This window comes from Chiloscyllium plagiosum, unplaced genomic scaffold (assembly GCF_037043375.1).
Source record: "Chiloscyllium plagiosum isolate Xiang-an unplaced genomic scaffold, Cpla_swu_hap1 HiC_scaffold_8, whole genome shotgun sequence".
Classification (NCBI taxonomy): Eukaryota; Metazoa; Chordata; class Chondrichthyes; order Orectolobiformes; family Hemiscylliidae; genus Chiloscyllium; species Chiloscyllium plagiosum.
Genome location: NW_028270146.1, coordinates 93,997,595 through 94,013,911, shown reverse-complemented (window position 1 = coordinate 94,013,911; position 16,317 = coordinate 93,997,595). Strand labels below are relative to the sequence as shown.

The following is a 16,317-nucleotide window of genomic DNA, read 5'->3' as shown; positions in this document are numbered from 1 at the left end:
CTACTGAATCTTCCACATCCTCCTGAGCGCGCAGCTGGAGCCTGAGTTTATGTCTTATCAGAAACGCAGTAGATCAGACAATGCAGGAATTCAAGAACCACACTGGAGTTATCAGCCTAGATTTTGAACAGCAGCATGGAAACTCCATGTCCTGACCAGCATTTAGCCCTCAAATGACACCTGAAAGCTGATCAACTGGAACTGGTGAGCACAGAATACCAAGGGCAATCATGTTATACTGGGACTTTATACAAGATTCTGGTTAGGCCACAACTGGAGTACTGCCTCCAGTTCAGATCGCCACATTATAAAAAGGAAGTGGCCACACTGAAGGTTTGCAGCGGAGACTTACCAGGATTCTGCCTAGGTTTACAAAGAGGATTTTGTTTTAAAACAATTCAGTATCTTGTAAAAATGCTGAGGGGGGTTGAAGAGGAATGTTTTTACCCAGAAGGTAGTGGGAGGCTAGAACTCTCTGCCTTAAAGACTGAGTGAATCAGAAACTCAAAATTTAAGCAGCATTGGACAAAATTCTCTTTTGTCTGTCACAGGCACCATTAGACAAATGACCTCATTCTGCACTGTAAATGGAGTATTATCACATAGCTGCTTGCAAAAGATTGCTGGGCATAAATTACATCTGCATTTCCTATGTTACAAATGATTAAGCTTCGAAGTAACTAACTAAAAGGTTTATGTATGTTGAGACAAAGACACTATAATCACTGCACATTTTTCTTCAAGATACTATGAATGGTTATTGTAAGGAGATGTATTTGACATTTTGAAGTATTAAGGTTACTTTTTTCTTTAAAAGAGCGATTCAAGTTTCTTGATTAGAGAAAGCATGTACAATATTTACTTACCACAACATAGACAGGTTTGTCGTAGGGCTCTCCTACAGGGAGCCAACCATTCGTGGCTCTTCGTCTGCTGATTCTCTGTTGCTTGCTCTCCACATGTCCTGCACCCACTTTACTTTGCTGAGCTGGCGAACTGGCTGTGCTGCGGAGGTTGGATTTAGAGCTATTGGGAGGTTTGGAGCTCTGAGGACACTCCTTACTCAGTTTCAGCACAGACAAGGTTTGAGGTCGAGATGTTGCTGGTGTGTCCAAACCAGGGCGCTGCAGATGAGGAACAGGTTCAGCAGCAGGAGGGGCTGTGGGGACAGGGCAGCCTGAGACAGGATTTGCTGGAGATACTGGATGACCTGTGACTGGGATGGTTACACTGGGCGGTTTCACGGACCTATACGAATCTGGAAAGGAAAAGGGACAAAAAGGATTAACTACCGATTCTCTCCTACCCGACTTTACTTCACCTATGCAACAGCAAATGATATGACTGCTTCTGTTTGCCCAAGTTTCTAATTCTATCTTCACAATAGCGCTGCCTGCTAAAGAAATGTTACATACCAACCCTCATAGTATTATCTGTTACACCCTATATTCATAGTAGAACTCAATTATACCGTTTTTCAACCTGTAATCTCAAGTTAGTTGCAAAAGACAGACAGACAACATTGTTACCTAAAGACTTAATACTGTATTACACTGTTTATAACCCCTGTACTGTAAGATTAATATCTGGTGGGAGAATGCAAACCTCTTGACATCAGAAAAAAAATAGGAAATCAAACATACAACACAGATTTCAAGAGGCAAAATCGTGCTTGACCAATTTCACAATCACTTCAAGAGGTAACAAAATAGATGATGGTAATGTATTGGATTTCCAAGTATTTCAATGAAATTCCACATACCAAGAACAGGAGAAGATACATAATGGGGAACAAAGAGGTGGCAGAACACATACTGAATCTGTCTTTATAAAAAGGATGTCCTAAGCATGTTGGAGAACACAGGGTCTGGAAGGCGATGGTGGAACTAAAGGAAATTGGTACATGTAGGGGAAATGGATGGAATTAAAGGCTGAAAAATCTTTTGGGCCCGATAATCAACATCCCAGAATACTTTAATGAAGTGGGCCTAGAAAAAGAAGTTGCATGGTGGTCATCTTTCAAGATTTCATAGTCTCTGGAGCTGTTCCTACAGCTAACATTAGCTACCTTGTAAATCTACTTAGAAAAGGAAGTAAACAGAAACAGGGAATTCTAGACCCTTAGCCTGACATCCATAGTGAGTAAATGTCAGAGTCCAGTATAAAAGGTGGAAAAGAACTATACTTGGAAAACAATGACAGGATCAGACAGAATCAGCAGGGATTTATGAAAGGAAAGTTTGTAGATGACAAAACTAGGTGGAAGTGAGGGGAATGGTGAGGATGCAGCAAAGATTCTTGAAGATCTGGGGAGGATCACACGGAGCAAAATTTGGTAGATGGAATGTTAACTAGAAATACAGATGTATCTACTTTGGTATCAAAATAACAAAAACATACTCCTTTTTAAAAAGGGGGAGGGGTTGGGGGAGGGTGGGGGGGGCGCAAGAGTGAGCCAGAGACGTTTTGAACTTGAAAAGGACTTAGGTGTCCTTCTTAGTGAGTCACAAAGTTAATTGTTTGCTATACCCACATGTTGGCCTTCATTTCAGGAAGATTGGAATTAGGAGTAAAGATAGTTTACTGCAACTATATAGACTAGGCAGAAGTGGGTACTGTAGATGCTGGAAATCAGAGTCTAGATTAGAATGTCGCTGGAAAAGCACAGCAGGTCAGGCAGCATCCGAGGAGGGCTTTTGCCCAAGACATCAATTTTCCTGCTCCTCGGATGCTGCCTGACATGCTGTGCTTTTCCAGCACCACTCTAATCGAGACTGCAACTATACAGACCCTTGTTGAGACCACACCCAAAGTAACATGCGCAGTTTTGGACTCCTCACCTCTGGAAAAGTATACTTAACATCGAAGGAATTCAATAAAAGTTCACCAAGTTAATTTCTGTGGTGGAGAAATTATGCTGCAAGGAAAGATTAAACAGACTGGACTTTTATTCTCTGGAGGTTCAAAGGAAGAGTGAGTGATCGCATTCAAAAGGTGCAAATTTCTTCCAGGGCTCAACTGGGTAGATGCAGGAAGGATACATCCCCTTGCAAAAAGTGTGGATTAGTTGCTTCTAGAATCAGAATAAACATCCGGTTTTTGAATTCCGAGGTGAGGAATTTCTTCAGGAGGTGAAAAATCTTTTAAATTGTGCCCCAGAGAGTTATATAGACTCAAATCATGCAGTAAGATCAACAGATTTTCAGATTAGAGAAATGTTGTTGAAATGGACATCAGTGATCTCACTGAATGGAAGAGTAGATTTTATGTGCTGAATGGCCTACTCCTGGTCTTATGATCCTATATACCAGATAGATAACACCGTTAAGTATGCTTTCACTGAATGTGAATTAGACCGCAGAAGTTCAGTTCTGGCCACCAATTGTCGGGAGATTACATAGCGGCATTAACCAGAATGCAAATCAAACTAACAAGGATAATACTAGCACAGGAAGGGGATATCAAGCAAGAAAGGTAGAGCACATTTCTAAAGGAAAAGAAGTTAGGCACAAGGCTTAATGAAGCCCAAAGGGTTAGGCTATCACTTTTTCAGCCGTGCATTCATTTGCATTATCTTTTCTATATTTAGTAGCACATAGCAGGTTTTAATCCAGAGATTACCACCTTTAGAAATCCTGTTGTGCCACCAGAATGAGTTTAACAATGGGAATCAGTTTCTAGGAACCCAAATGGCTCCTCATTAGAACACAGTGGAACATGAAGTTTCAAAGACTTGCATTTATACACCATGTTTCATAACCTCAGGAAGTGGCAAAGCACTGCAAAGCCAATGAAACAATTCAAATGTTGTAATGTCAGGAATTCAGTGCTCATCACCACTTTCTCAAGGGCAATTAGACAGATAACAAATGCAGGCATATCCAATGACACACATCCCATTTTTTAAAAAACTTGTCTCAAATACAGTGAAGATAAATGAATAAAACCATCTCTTTTTGGAATGTAGTTTGAGGGATTATTGTTGACCAGGGCAGCAGAAAGAAGTAGGGGAATTCTTCGAATGCTAAGACACTATTACATTAATCTGAACACACATCTCAAATTCTCAGACAGAATCTCTGAACTTGACAACTTCCTCTTGGACAAAGGGTCACAGTAGGTGTTATAAACAAAACAATGGGGGTTACAATATTGACAAAGGCATCAAACAGCATGATAAGGAAGGATGATATAGAGTCATAGAGATGTACAGCATGGAAACAGACCCTTCAGTCCAACCCGTCCATGCCGACCAGATTCCCAACCCAATCTAGTCCCACCAGCCAGCACCCGGCCCATATCCCTCCAAACCCTTCCTATTCATATACCCATCCATGTATTTTTGGAAAGCAAAATGCTACTTTAAAAAGAAGTTTAAAAAAGGTAAAGTTACACAAATGTTTTCAGATAATGCGGCACTTTTTGATATTGTATATTAAAATGCTAGCAGATTTATATAGTTAACTTTCAAATTAAAGCAATTTTCCAACAAATAAATTTCACCAGTATAACTAATTATCTTCAGCACACTTCCTTTCCAAGGGAAATTACTTCAACACAAGCTTATTTACATTTGATCCACATCTTAAAAGTTCTTCCAATGAGATCATATGTAAGAACCTAAACACAAAAGCACTTTGCTGAGGTGTATATAGACCTCTAACCCAGTTAGGCAGAAATAAAAAGCAGAGAGCAATGGCCTTGTAGTATTTTCTATTAATCCAGAAACTCAGCCAATAATGTTCAGTGGACCCAGGTTTGAATCCTACCACAGCAGATAATGGAACTGGAATTCAATTTTTTTTAAAAATCGGAATTAAGAATCTAGTGATGACCACAAAACCGACTGTCGATCGGAACAGGCTATTTGGCTCACTACTGTAATAGAATCCCTATAGTGAGAAAACAGGATATTTGGCCCAACAAGTCCACACCGACACTCTGAAGAGTAACCCACCCAGAACCATTTCCCTACCCTATTACTCTACATTTACCCTTGACTAGTGCACATAACCTACACATCCTTGAAAACTATGGACAATTTAGTATGGCCAATTCACCTAACCTGCACATCTTTGGATTGTGGGAGGAAACCCACGCAGACACAGGGAGAATGTGCAAACTCCACACAGATAGACAGTCACCCGAGGCTGGAATCGAAACTGGGTCCTTGGTGCTGGGAGGCAGCAGTGCTAACCACTGAGCCACCATGTCCTTTCGGGAAGGAATCTTCCATCCTCAACTGGTCTGGCCAACATACGACTCTAGACCCACAGCAATGTGGTTGACTCTCACTGCCCTCTGAAATGGCCTAACTGGCCATAGCGTTGTATCAATTGCTATGAAGTCTCAACAAAACTGGACAGATCACCTGACATCAACCTAGACACCAGAAACGACAACAGCAAATACAGTCCTGTCAACCCTGCCAAAACTGGGACAGCTTTCTCAGACTAGTGAAGCAACAGTCTGACACAGTCACGCTCTCAGAATCAGACTTAACAATATCTCAGACACCACCTTTGCCATCCCTGGATATGTCCTGTCCCATTGGAACAGTCAGAAGAGAATTGCTCTTGGAGTCATCAACTTTGACACTGGACCCCATGAAGTCTCACGGCTTCAGGTTAAACATGGGCAATGAAACTTTCTGCTGATCATCACATAATGCCCTCCCTGGGCTAATGAATCAGTACTGAAAATGTGTTGCTTAAAAAGCGCAGGTGGTCAGGCAGCATCCAAGGAGCAGGAGATTCGACGTTTCGGGCAGAAGCCCTTCTTCGGCTCATGCCCGAAACGTCGATTCTCCTGCTCCTTGGATGCTGCCTGACCTGCTGTGCTTTTCCAGCAACACATTTTCAGCTCTGATCTCCAGCATCTGCAGTTGTCACTTTCTCCTAATGAATCAATACTCTTCCATGTTGAGCTATACTTGGAGGAAGCACGGAGGCTGGGAAGAAGGGTGCAAAGCATACTGTGAGGGGGATTTCAACATCTACCATCAAAAGTCTCTTGACAGCAGCACTCTGACCCAACCAGCTCCATCACAAAAGGATATAGCCACTAGACTGAGTCTGCAGGTGTTGAGGGAACCAACGAGGGAAAAAACATACTTTACCTCATCTTTACCAATCCGCCAGCTGTAGAAGCATCTTTCCACGACATTGTCAGTAAGAGTGACCGTTGCACAGTCCTTGCGGAGCCAAAGGCATGCCTTCACATTGAGAATACCTTCCATTGTGTTCAGTGGCGCTATCACGGTGTTAAATGAGTCAGACTTCAAACAGATCTAGCAACTCAACACTGGGCATCCAAGAGGCACTAAGGCAATCACAGCAGTAGATTTGAACTTCAACACAAAACTACATTGCCTGACATTTCTCCCATTCAACCACTTCCCCATCAAGCTAGGGGATCAAACCTGATTCAATAGAGAGTGCAAGTGCAGCACCAGACAAACCAAAGATGAGATGTTAAACTAGTCAAGCTACCATACAGGACTACTTGCATGCCAATTAGCATAAGCAGTAAGTGATACAGCCAAGTAATGCCAAAAATGGATCAGATCCAAGCTCTATAGTCCTGCCATATTCGGTCGTGAATAGTGGTGGACAATTAAACAACTGGTTGGAGGAGGCGACTCCACAAATATAGTCATCCTAAAACAGTGGAGCATCTTAATACACTAGCACAAAAGGCAAGGCTGAAGCATTTGCAGCAGTGTCAAGTGGATGATCCATTTCTGCCTCCTCTAGTAGTCCCCAGCATCACAGACACCAATCTTTAATTCAATTCACTCCACATGATCAATGACTGGGGGCATTGGATACTGCAAACGCAAAGGGCTCAGATATATTCCAGCAATAGTATTGCAGACTTATGCTCCAGAACTTGCTGCTCCCCTAACCTGCTCCCCCACCCTGTTACAGTATAGCTACAACACTGGCATTTTCCCAACAATATGGAAAATTGCCCAGGTATGCCGTATACACAAGAAGCTGAACAAATCCAATGAATTACCGACCAATGACTGCCCCATCGGTCTACTCTCAATTATAAGTGATCTGATGGAAGGTTTCATCAACAGGACTTCCTGAAGAAGGGCTTATGCCCGAAACGTCGATTCTCCTGTTCCCTGGATGCTGCCTGACCTGCTGCGCTTTTCCAGCAACACATTTTCAGCTCATCAACAGGACCATCAAGCAGCACCTGCACAGCAATACCTTGGGTCCTGCTGGGGCCACTCAACTCCTGACCTCATAATAACCTTGGTTCAAACAGGGTCAAAAGCAGTGAATTCCAGAGGAGGTGAGAATGACAGATCTTGACATGCAGGCCACATTCAACCGGGTACGACATCAAGGAGTCCTAGCAAAACAGGAATCAGTGGAAATAGGGAGCAAACATTCTGCTGTTTGCCCTTGTACTTGGCACATAGGAGGATGGTCAAACATACGGGGGAGGACAGTCATCTAAGCTCCAGGACATCAGCGCAGGAGTTCCTCAGGGTTGTATCCTACGTCCAATCATTTTCAGCTGCTTCAAATGACCTTCCCTCCATCAAAAGGTTTTCTGATGATTGCTCAAAGTTCAGTAACATGCACGATTCTTTAGATACTGAAACAGTCCATGCTTGAATGCAGAAAGTTCAGACAATGCCCATGCCTTGGGCTGAAGAGCAGCAAGTAACATTCACACCATACAAATGACAGGCAATGACAATCAACCCTCAACATTCAATGGTGTTACTATCACCAAATCCCCCATTATTAACTTCCTGGGTGTTTACATTGACCAGAAGCTCACTGGACTTGCCACATAAACATAGAGTCCACAATAGCAGGTCAGAGGATAGCAATACTGCAAAGTCACCTCCTGACTGCCCAAAGTCTGCCCACAATCTACAAAAGGCACAAGTCAGGAGTATGATGGAATACTCCTCACTTGCTTGGATGGTTGCAGCTCCAACAGTCAAGAAGTTTCACACCATCCACTACAAAGCAACCTGCTTGATTAGCACTACATTCACAAGCATCCTCTCCCTCCACCACCAATGTTCAGTAGCAGCAGTGTGTACTATCTAGAAGATGCATGTGGAAATTCAAAGATCCTGAGACAGCACCTTCCTAAACCATGAAGTCACTCACTATCTTTACTTGGAAATATATTACTGCTTCTTGATTGTCACTGGGTCAAATCCTGGAATTCCATCCCAACAGCACGGTGGGTCAGCCTATAGCTTGTAGACTGAAGTGATTCAAGAAGGAAACTCACCATAATCTTCAAAAATAACTGTAGATGGGCAATTAACATAGACCAGCCAAAAACAGATGTCCACACAACTGAACAGGAAAAAAAAAATGTAAGGAAATCTTAGAAGTAAATTCATGCTGCAATTTAAAATAAAACATTTATGTTAGTGTTTCTCAGGTGTTATGCAATGCCTGCTAGTAATATAGCTGGGGATTACCTCCTTGATCGGGGGTAAATCCAGCCAAGCAGTGTGTTTAGAATATTAGATCAATGGGTATCCATTACACTCACCGTGAATGGCTGCTCATCTGTTGCCTCAATTAAGCTTATGAGTAAATTAAGACCTTTCTTCAATAGTTCACATACTTTGCCTAATTTGGTTAGCCGATTTAAACAAAGGGAGAGAAACAGGGATGGAAACATACAAAGCAGGAACAACAAAGCATAATGAGTCATATCCAATGTGAAAGTGTGACCCAAGAGTATCCTCCCTGCTAACTTGCTGTACTGGTGTACCTTTAGTCCTCAGAAGTGCTGCAAAGTCACAGCAGCAAATTGCAATATATACCCTTTTCATTCCTCAACATGGTTAAAACCAGCTACGGCTTCAAAAGATGACCTCCGCTTTTATTGCCCACAAACAATATTGGTAATACTTCAGTAACATATAAATCAGATCAAGTTAAAAACAGTAATATGTGCAGCTAAGTACAACATATCATTAGAGGACACTCAGTTCCTGTAATTTTACTCAAAAATATTAGTTACCACCATGCAGTCCTTGGACTTTCAACCAAACATCAATTGTTGAGCATGAAAATCTCAAAAGGGATACAAAATTATTTTTCTCAGTAATTTTCAAGTTGAGGCTGATAACACAATTAGCAATTATATAGTGCCTTTAATATGGGATGCTTGGTCACAGAAAAATTGACAATGAACTGAAGGAAATATAAGGACAGATCACAAAGTTTGATCATAGTTGTCTTAGAACAAGATCTTAAAAGCAGAAATGGCAGAAAGACAGGCACGATTAGGAAGGGAATTCCACAGCACAGGTAATAGTTGGCTAATGCAGATTTCTTTGCGGTTTGTAGGACTGGAAGAGGCTACAGATAGGGAGGAACAATATCGCGAAGTGGTCTGAACACCAGCATGACAATTTTAAAATTCAATGCATTAGTTGACCGAGTGCCAATACCATGTGAGTGAGTACAGGGATGAAGAATGACTAATTGTCAGGTTCAGTTCAAGACAGTGGTTAGGACCTTGAGAAATCATTGATTGAGAGGATAATGGAAACACAAATACAATGCATTTAGTCTTCAAAGCAGCTGAGGAAATGGAGGCTCATCTCAGTGACAGAAAGGCAACCTAAAGCACGAGTGAGGGCTGGTGGAGAGATGGAGGTGGATGCTGTCAGAATACATGTAGAACCTTACTTCACATTTTCATAGATTTATTTCCAAGTCATTTAGTGCTAATCATATACACTGATCCATTACCATAAACTTCCATAATCTATTACAATATATTATGCAATATATTAGCATTGTACTCCAAATAATTTTGAAACCAATGGTCAAAATAAATTAACTGCAGACATGTATAACACAATTAGTATTGCCCTAGTTTTACAGACAATCGGTATTTTATACCAGCTATGACTCAGTGGCTTTTACCAAGAGTCCAAATATTGTGTTTGAGCCCCACCCCAGAGGCAGAGCACAAAATCTAGTTTAACATGCTGTTGCAAAGCTCATGAAGTCCTGAACTGACAGAGGTACTGCCTTTCAGATGAGGTATAAAATTGAGATCCCACTTACCCAAGATATCATGGTTCAAGTTGATTAACAGCAGTCTATATAAAACTAAGTTTCACCCCAGTGTCCCAGCCAACAATAAGCACTGAATGAGCCATCATTTAAACAGGTTATTATGTTATTTATCACATTGCTACTTGTAGGAGTTGCTGTGCATATATTGGCTGCCATATTCCTTATAATCACAACAGTGACTATAATTCAAAAGCATTTGACCATAAAGCATCTTCTGATAATAGGTTGCCAAAGGTGCGACATATACAAATCTTTTCTTTAACACGGTGATGCTCACTAAAATAATTGAGGGGACCAATGTGATATTAGAAAATTTTTTGAATCAGCTGCCAGCAGAATTTAAGATACTTACAGATTCATTGAGAGTTATTTCTTTGAAATGCTCTTTTGACACGTAAAACAGGGATTAAATTCAGGATTAACTGTAGCAGTACAGCAATCATACAGCTAAAGTGTTCTAGTAAATTATTCATTCTGTCTACTTATTGCCCACTCGCCTTCTCCCTCACGCTTGCTGCTTCCTTAAGTCTTGTTCCAAGGAATGGACAGGAGGCCAGAGTGGGGCAGAAGCAGGAAAAATGACTAAAAGGTCCCATGTAATGACTACTACTGCTTTAAGCAGTGAACAATTCAAACAAATATTTCCATCACCCTGTCAGCCTAATGAACTATAGTTGCACAAAATATGTTCTTTTCCACATTTCATTAAGTTACCCCTTCTCCCTGGTACAGGATGCTTGCTTGTAGCAGGGAACTGAGCACATGAAGTGATACTCCACCACTATACCTTTATGGTTTCCTTCCAATCCCAGACTCTGAGGACGCCACTGTACAAGATGCTTCTCCAGAATTAAATAAAACTTGCAGTACAGAAACAGGCCACTCAGATCAACCAGCCAATAGCAGTACTTAGACTTCGCTCAAACTTCCTCACCTTCTCATCCTCATGACCACACCCACAAAAAAATCCAGCAACAGCTTAAAACATCAGGGAAGTTCTCTTTTAAACATGGAGCACGTTATTAGGATCTAAAGCAGACAGCCAAATGTGCACTACGTAGATTAAATTATGACTTTCAAAAAAGGAATGGCGTAATTTAAATTTTATTAATTGCACATAGGGCCACAGAGAAATGATGGGACACACTGGGACTGGCAGGAGTTGTTCTTGCAGAGTGTCAGTAGTAACACAACAGATCCAATGATCTCATGCTCAAACTGTTTTACAGTTCTTACCTAGCTTCCCCTTGAACATACCCAGACAATTCTCCTCCATTACTCATTGGATAACAAGTTTTTAAGTTCTCACTATTCACTGGCCATGTAGCCTCTCAATTTTATACTGTTTTATCCATAAACTCTCTCATGTTTAGGGCCCTAGTTTTAGTGTGCCTTATATTAAACTCAGTCATTATTGAAGGCTAGTCTTATCTACATTCTTACCCACTTACCTGCTTTTGCCCCCAGCTCGTGGAGACAACTTGTCTGGTCAGAAATTGAAGTCCGCCTGACCACATCCCTATTTAAGGATGGATGGAGCACTCTGCAAAGATCATAGCCATTCATGCCCACACAGTGCACAGTTGTTGTATTCCCCACGCAAAGGCTGGCCACACAAGGAGCATGCGAATACAGCATACCCGACGGCGAAGCACTCTGCGAAATGAGCAGGTTTCCTTCATCATCAGGTGGCGTGCAGCAGGAGAAAGCAGCTGAGCACATGGGACAGCCATGTGTAGAGCTGCAGCCAATGGGCACCAGGTCACTTCGATCGTAGTGTAGATAGAGGTCATCCACTGGAGAATCAAGGCAGACTTCAGGAGGCAGAAATTCATAGTGGTCCGGATCAGATGCAAAGTTGTCCAATGTTAATGAAGTGTGCGATTGAAATGGAGCCACTGGCTGTGTAAATTCAGCACCAGAAGCACTGTTCTCCTCCAGAGCCTGGTACTTGGGCCGAATCATGGCTTGGCTTCCCATAAGCATTGATAACCGATGGAAATATCCATTGGTCTTGTCCACATAAGGGTAGGGAACATCTGCATTAACAGGCAATATAGAATGCTGCCCTACGTTGGCTGACTCCTCTTTGTGCTGTCCTTCACTATCCCCTGAGTCAGTGCCAGGGCCAAGTTTGGCTGCAGTATCACTCCTGAAGTCCTTCCTTTTGGCTCGCGGACAGCGGCGCCCAGCCAGCGGGTGCGAGCAGGTTGGTCGTGTCCCACCCATTACCTTGCCTGGTTTGTTCTCTCCATCTGTACGGCTGCGCCGCCCAGCTGAAACATCCCTGGTGTTGCTCAACTTGAGGAATGCAGCAGCGTTGAGACTGGCCATGCGCTTCTTGCCTGATAGCTCAGCAAGCCCACTCTCCCAATCACCCATGGCAGGTGTTGGCTCACTCCCTGCACAGGTGAAAACATCACCATCGAATGAACCACTTGAACTACCTATCCGTCTTTTCGCCGGGTAGCCAGTCCTACAGTCTCCCCGGTTTTCAGTGCATTCCATGCCACAACTGGGACCTTTTCGGCACCGTCTATTGGATGACGGGCAGTCTTCGCGCTCCAGCAGCAGATTGTTAACTGCCTCAGCATTCAGACTGGCCAGCCTTCGTGGGCGTGACTCAGCAGTATGTGAGGCCACAGAATCCATCTTGGCATTCTCTTTGCCAGTGTCTTCATTCCTCTCTGCCTGGAGTGTCTCCCCTTGAAGTGGGTCCTGGTCGCCCTGATAATCCCATTGCTCAACAATAGCCTGTGCAGAGCTCACCCCATCAACTGGTGTTTCTTCTAGCTGCTGAACAACCCCTGGGGAAGAGTAATTGCCTGGCTGCACATGCATGCGCTTCCGGAGCGGGTACATCTTGCGGTGCTTGGGATGGTACTCCTGTTTGCTCTCAGCATCAGCCACTCTTTCTTCATAGTCCCTGCTGCCTCTGACACCATTGTGTCCCAGCATCATCTTACCCATAGTTGTGCTGTTTAACCTGGTTATGTTACAATCAGTGCAGTTCATGTCATACGATATCAAGAGGCAGGACATTTCATAATTGCACCTGTAAAAACAAAAGCAAAATGGAAGCTTTACTCACTTGACAAGACGCATTTTTAAAAATCAAATATAGCACCATCCCAAACAACAGCAATGCAAAATAGATAGGTTGTGTTATTTCCCCAAATTTATGACGTTCCACCAAGAATTCAATGCGATGGCCTTCTCACACAATTCTAAGGTTTGCATCCCTTCCCCTAAAAGTATTTGCTCCATTATTGGAGTTCAAATGATTAGGCCAGGCATTCTCCCAAGTAAAGAGGGAATCAGGCTAATGAATTCTTAAAATGGCTCCCTCATGGCTGTCACTGGTAACGATGAGTTGCTTTTTTAAAATATACTCAAATAATGTTCATAAAGTCAAGTGCAGCTACCAGCAATGGAGAGCATCAACAACACCTCATGCCTATTATTGCCTGTGAAATACATCACACACTACCCCACCTGAACCATTGCCCTCAAAATGATCTAAGGCGGCACTGTGACTCAGTGGTTAGCACTGCTGCCTCACAGCACCAGGGACCCAGTTTTGATTCCAGCCTCGGGTGACTGTCTGTGTGGAGTTTGAACATTCTCCCAGTGTCTGCGTAGATTTCCTCTAGGTCCTCCGGTTTCCTCCCACAATCCAGAGATGTGTAGGTGAAATGGCCATGCTAAATTGTTCAGGACTGTGTAAGGGGCAATGTAGAGTAATAAAGGTAGGGGAATGGGTCTGGGTGGGACAGTCTTCGGAGGGTCGGTGTGGACTTGTTGGGCCCAATTGCCTGTTTCCAAACTGTAGCGATTCGATAAAATACTGTTTCCCTGCACAGTGTTTTTACCATACATCATGAGAAGATAACGCAATCAGGTTTGCCTCCACAACCTTGATCAAAAGCAACTTTCCTCCTGCCATTACCAGAATGTGCAAAGTTCTGAGCATCAGGAAAGCCACAGGAGATCTAAACCTCATTAAAGCAGTCAGGAGCAGTTGACTGCAGGATATATTCTGATGGAACATGAAAATGTGACCTATTAAAAATAATTACTCTTAGAAAAATTTACACACACCTTCCCGAATCTTCTTAAACTCAACACACTGTCACAATCCCTATAGTACTTAAACTGAAGAAGGTGATTCAATTTTTTTATTAAAGTCATTTTCTGGATATAGGTATTACCGATAATGGTTGCATTTATTCCTCCTTACTATCGGCATGTTGCAATGATTTAATTGAACTGAATGGCTAGTTCAGTCTAAGAGGGCAGTCAAGAGTAAATCAGAACAACTATGGGACTGAAGTCACATACTTCAGACCATGTAAGGGTGACAGGGTTCTTTCCTTAAAGTCTATTACTACATGGGACAGGAGTTTTATGACAATCCACGAGCTTCATGGTCAATTTTATGCTAAGCTATCGAGCAATTAAGCTTGCAATGGGCCAGAAAGACTCCATTAGAAAGCAATAAGAAAACCAAAATCATATCACTCTCTGGTGGTGGTAGTGAGCAGGGAGGGAAGGGAAAACAAGAGCAAGCTTTAACTTCACGGTACCAAAGGCAGACCTGCAGAATCTTTCTCTTGAGAAATATTAAGCTAAACTAGACACTTCTAGGATTTATTTAAAATAATATATAGTGAGGTCCAACAAACCACCACAACACTCAATAGGTTCTTCCCATAGCCACAGGTGAACTTTTAAGCAGACATAAGCAATGAAAACAATTAGAAATCAACTGGAGTCATTACAAACATATTGGTAGAAAACAGCAAAGATTTGGATATGCTTTGTAGAAAGGAAATACACTGAAGTGCTGTGAGACGTTATTAAATACCTGCATTGACACATCGACTGATCATGAGCTGTATTGCGTTCTACCTTTAATAGGCCTCTTGGGGTATAGTGCAGTGGTATCGAGCCAGGAGAACCTGGATTCAAGTCCCACCTGCTCCAGAGATGTATAATAATATCTGTACAGGTTGATTAGAAAATACTTTAAAATTATGCATCTGGCTTGTTGTCAGTTCTTGGAACAGTTTTAATTCTTGGCGCAGTCACCAGCTGAGGGGTTTACATGTCACATGCAAACCAACCTGGGAACTGGTAAGGTCTGCATGCAGAGGATGGATGTGCTTTATGAACAAAATGTATACAGACTGAATGTAATTGACTGTGACTTGCTTATCACAGTCAGATTGCAAGAAAACCACTGGAAAATCTATGCAATATTTAGAAGCAATTTCATTTGCTCGGACAGAATTTGGGGGTAAAAGCAGCAAGGAGCAGGCAGATGTCGAACAATGCCAGATTAACAAAAATCAAAACTGTGGTTCTGTTACTGCAAAGTTTATCTCATGCAGTCTATAAAAAACCTTCATGATTTTGAACATGATTAATTTTATCTGTGAACCTTCTTTCTTCTATCAAATCACAATTTCATTAGACTCTTCACAAAACCAAAATCCTCCATTGCTGCTATCAATTTGGGAAATCCTGCAACACCGTACAATCAAGAGTAGGCCATTTTGTCACTCAAGCCTGTTCCACCAAATGAAGAGCTGAAAATGTGTTGCTGGAGAAGCGCAGCAGGTCAGGCAGCATCCAGGGAACAGGGCTTGAAGAAGGGCTCATGCCCGAAACGTCGATTCGCCTGTTCCCTGGATGCTGCCTGACCTGCTGCGCTTCTCCAGCAACACATTTTCAGCTCTGATCTCCAGCATCTGCAGACCTCACTTTCTCCACCAAATGAAGAGACCACCAAATGATCTTAATGCCACAAACTCACATTTGCCTCACAAGCCTTAATACTTATAGGTTTTAAAAATCCTCAGTTTTTATATTAATATGTCCCAGGGGCTGGAAAATAAAATTACACTCAACATTGAAAGTGTAACCCAAAGATCTATCCAGTATAGCTAAAACTTAGTTTTATCCCCTCCCCTTGAATTCCCGAGATAAAGGAGACCAGCATTCAATTAACCTTTTTGATCATTCACTTCACTTGACGACATTTTAGATTATCCATGTATCTGGTCCCCAGGTTTCTCATTTTTGACCGTATGAAAACAATTTTGATCTGTCCTTTTTAAGCCCAATATAAAAGGCTTCACATTTGGCTGCAATGAAATCCATTCACTATAATTTTTTCCATTCACTTATTCTACTAACATCTCTGATCCAGTAGAGAGATAAT

At 42.2% G+C, this 16,317-nt stretch overlaps 1 protein-coding gene across 3 annotated transcripts in view; it reads right to left on the bottom strand.

Moving 5' to 3' along the window:
* bahd1 (bromo adjacent homology domain containing 1) overlaps nt 1-16,317 on the bottom strand; it is a 70,764-nt gene that overhangs the window by 25,167 nt on the left and 29,280 nt on the right. The window contains exons 2-4 of one of the 3 annotated variants that reach the window (XR_015757981.1): nt 14,959-15,094; nt 11,543-13,146; nt 867-1,258 (exon numbers count right to left, since the gene is read on the bottom strand). Coding sequence is in view for 2 of the 3 variants with exons in the window: in XM_087990113.1 (XP_087846239.1) it covers nt 867-1,258; nt 11,543-13,146; nt 14,959-14,972 (2,010 nt within the window). In the remaining variant the exon portion in view is untranslated. Of the gene's footprint in view, nt 1-866; nt 1,259-11,542; nt 13,147-14,958; nt 15,095-16,317 lie in introns of those variants that run through there. The other 2 variants (XM_087990113.1, XM_087990114.1) reach the window with 2 other exon arrangements.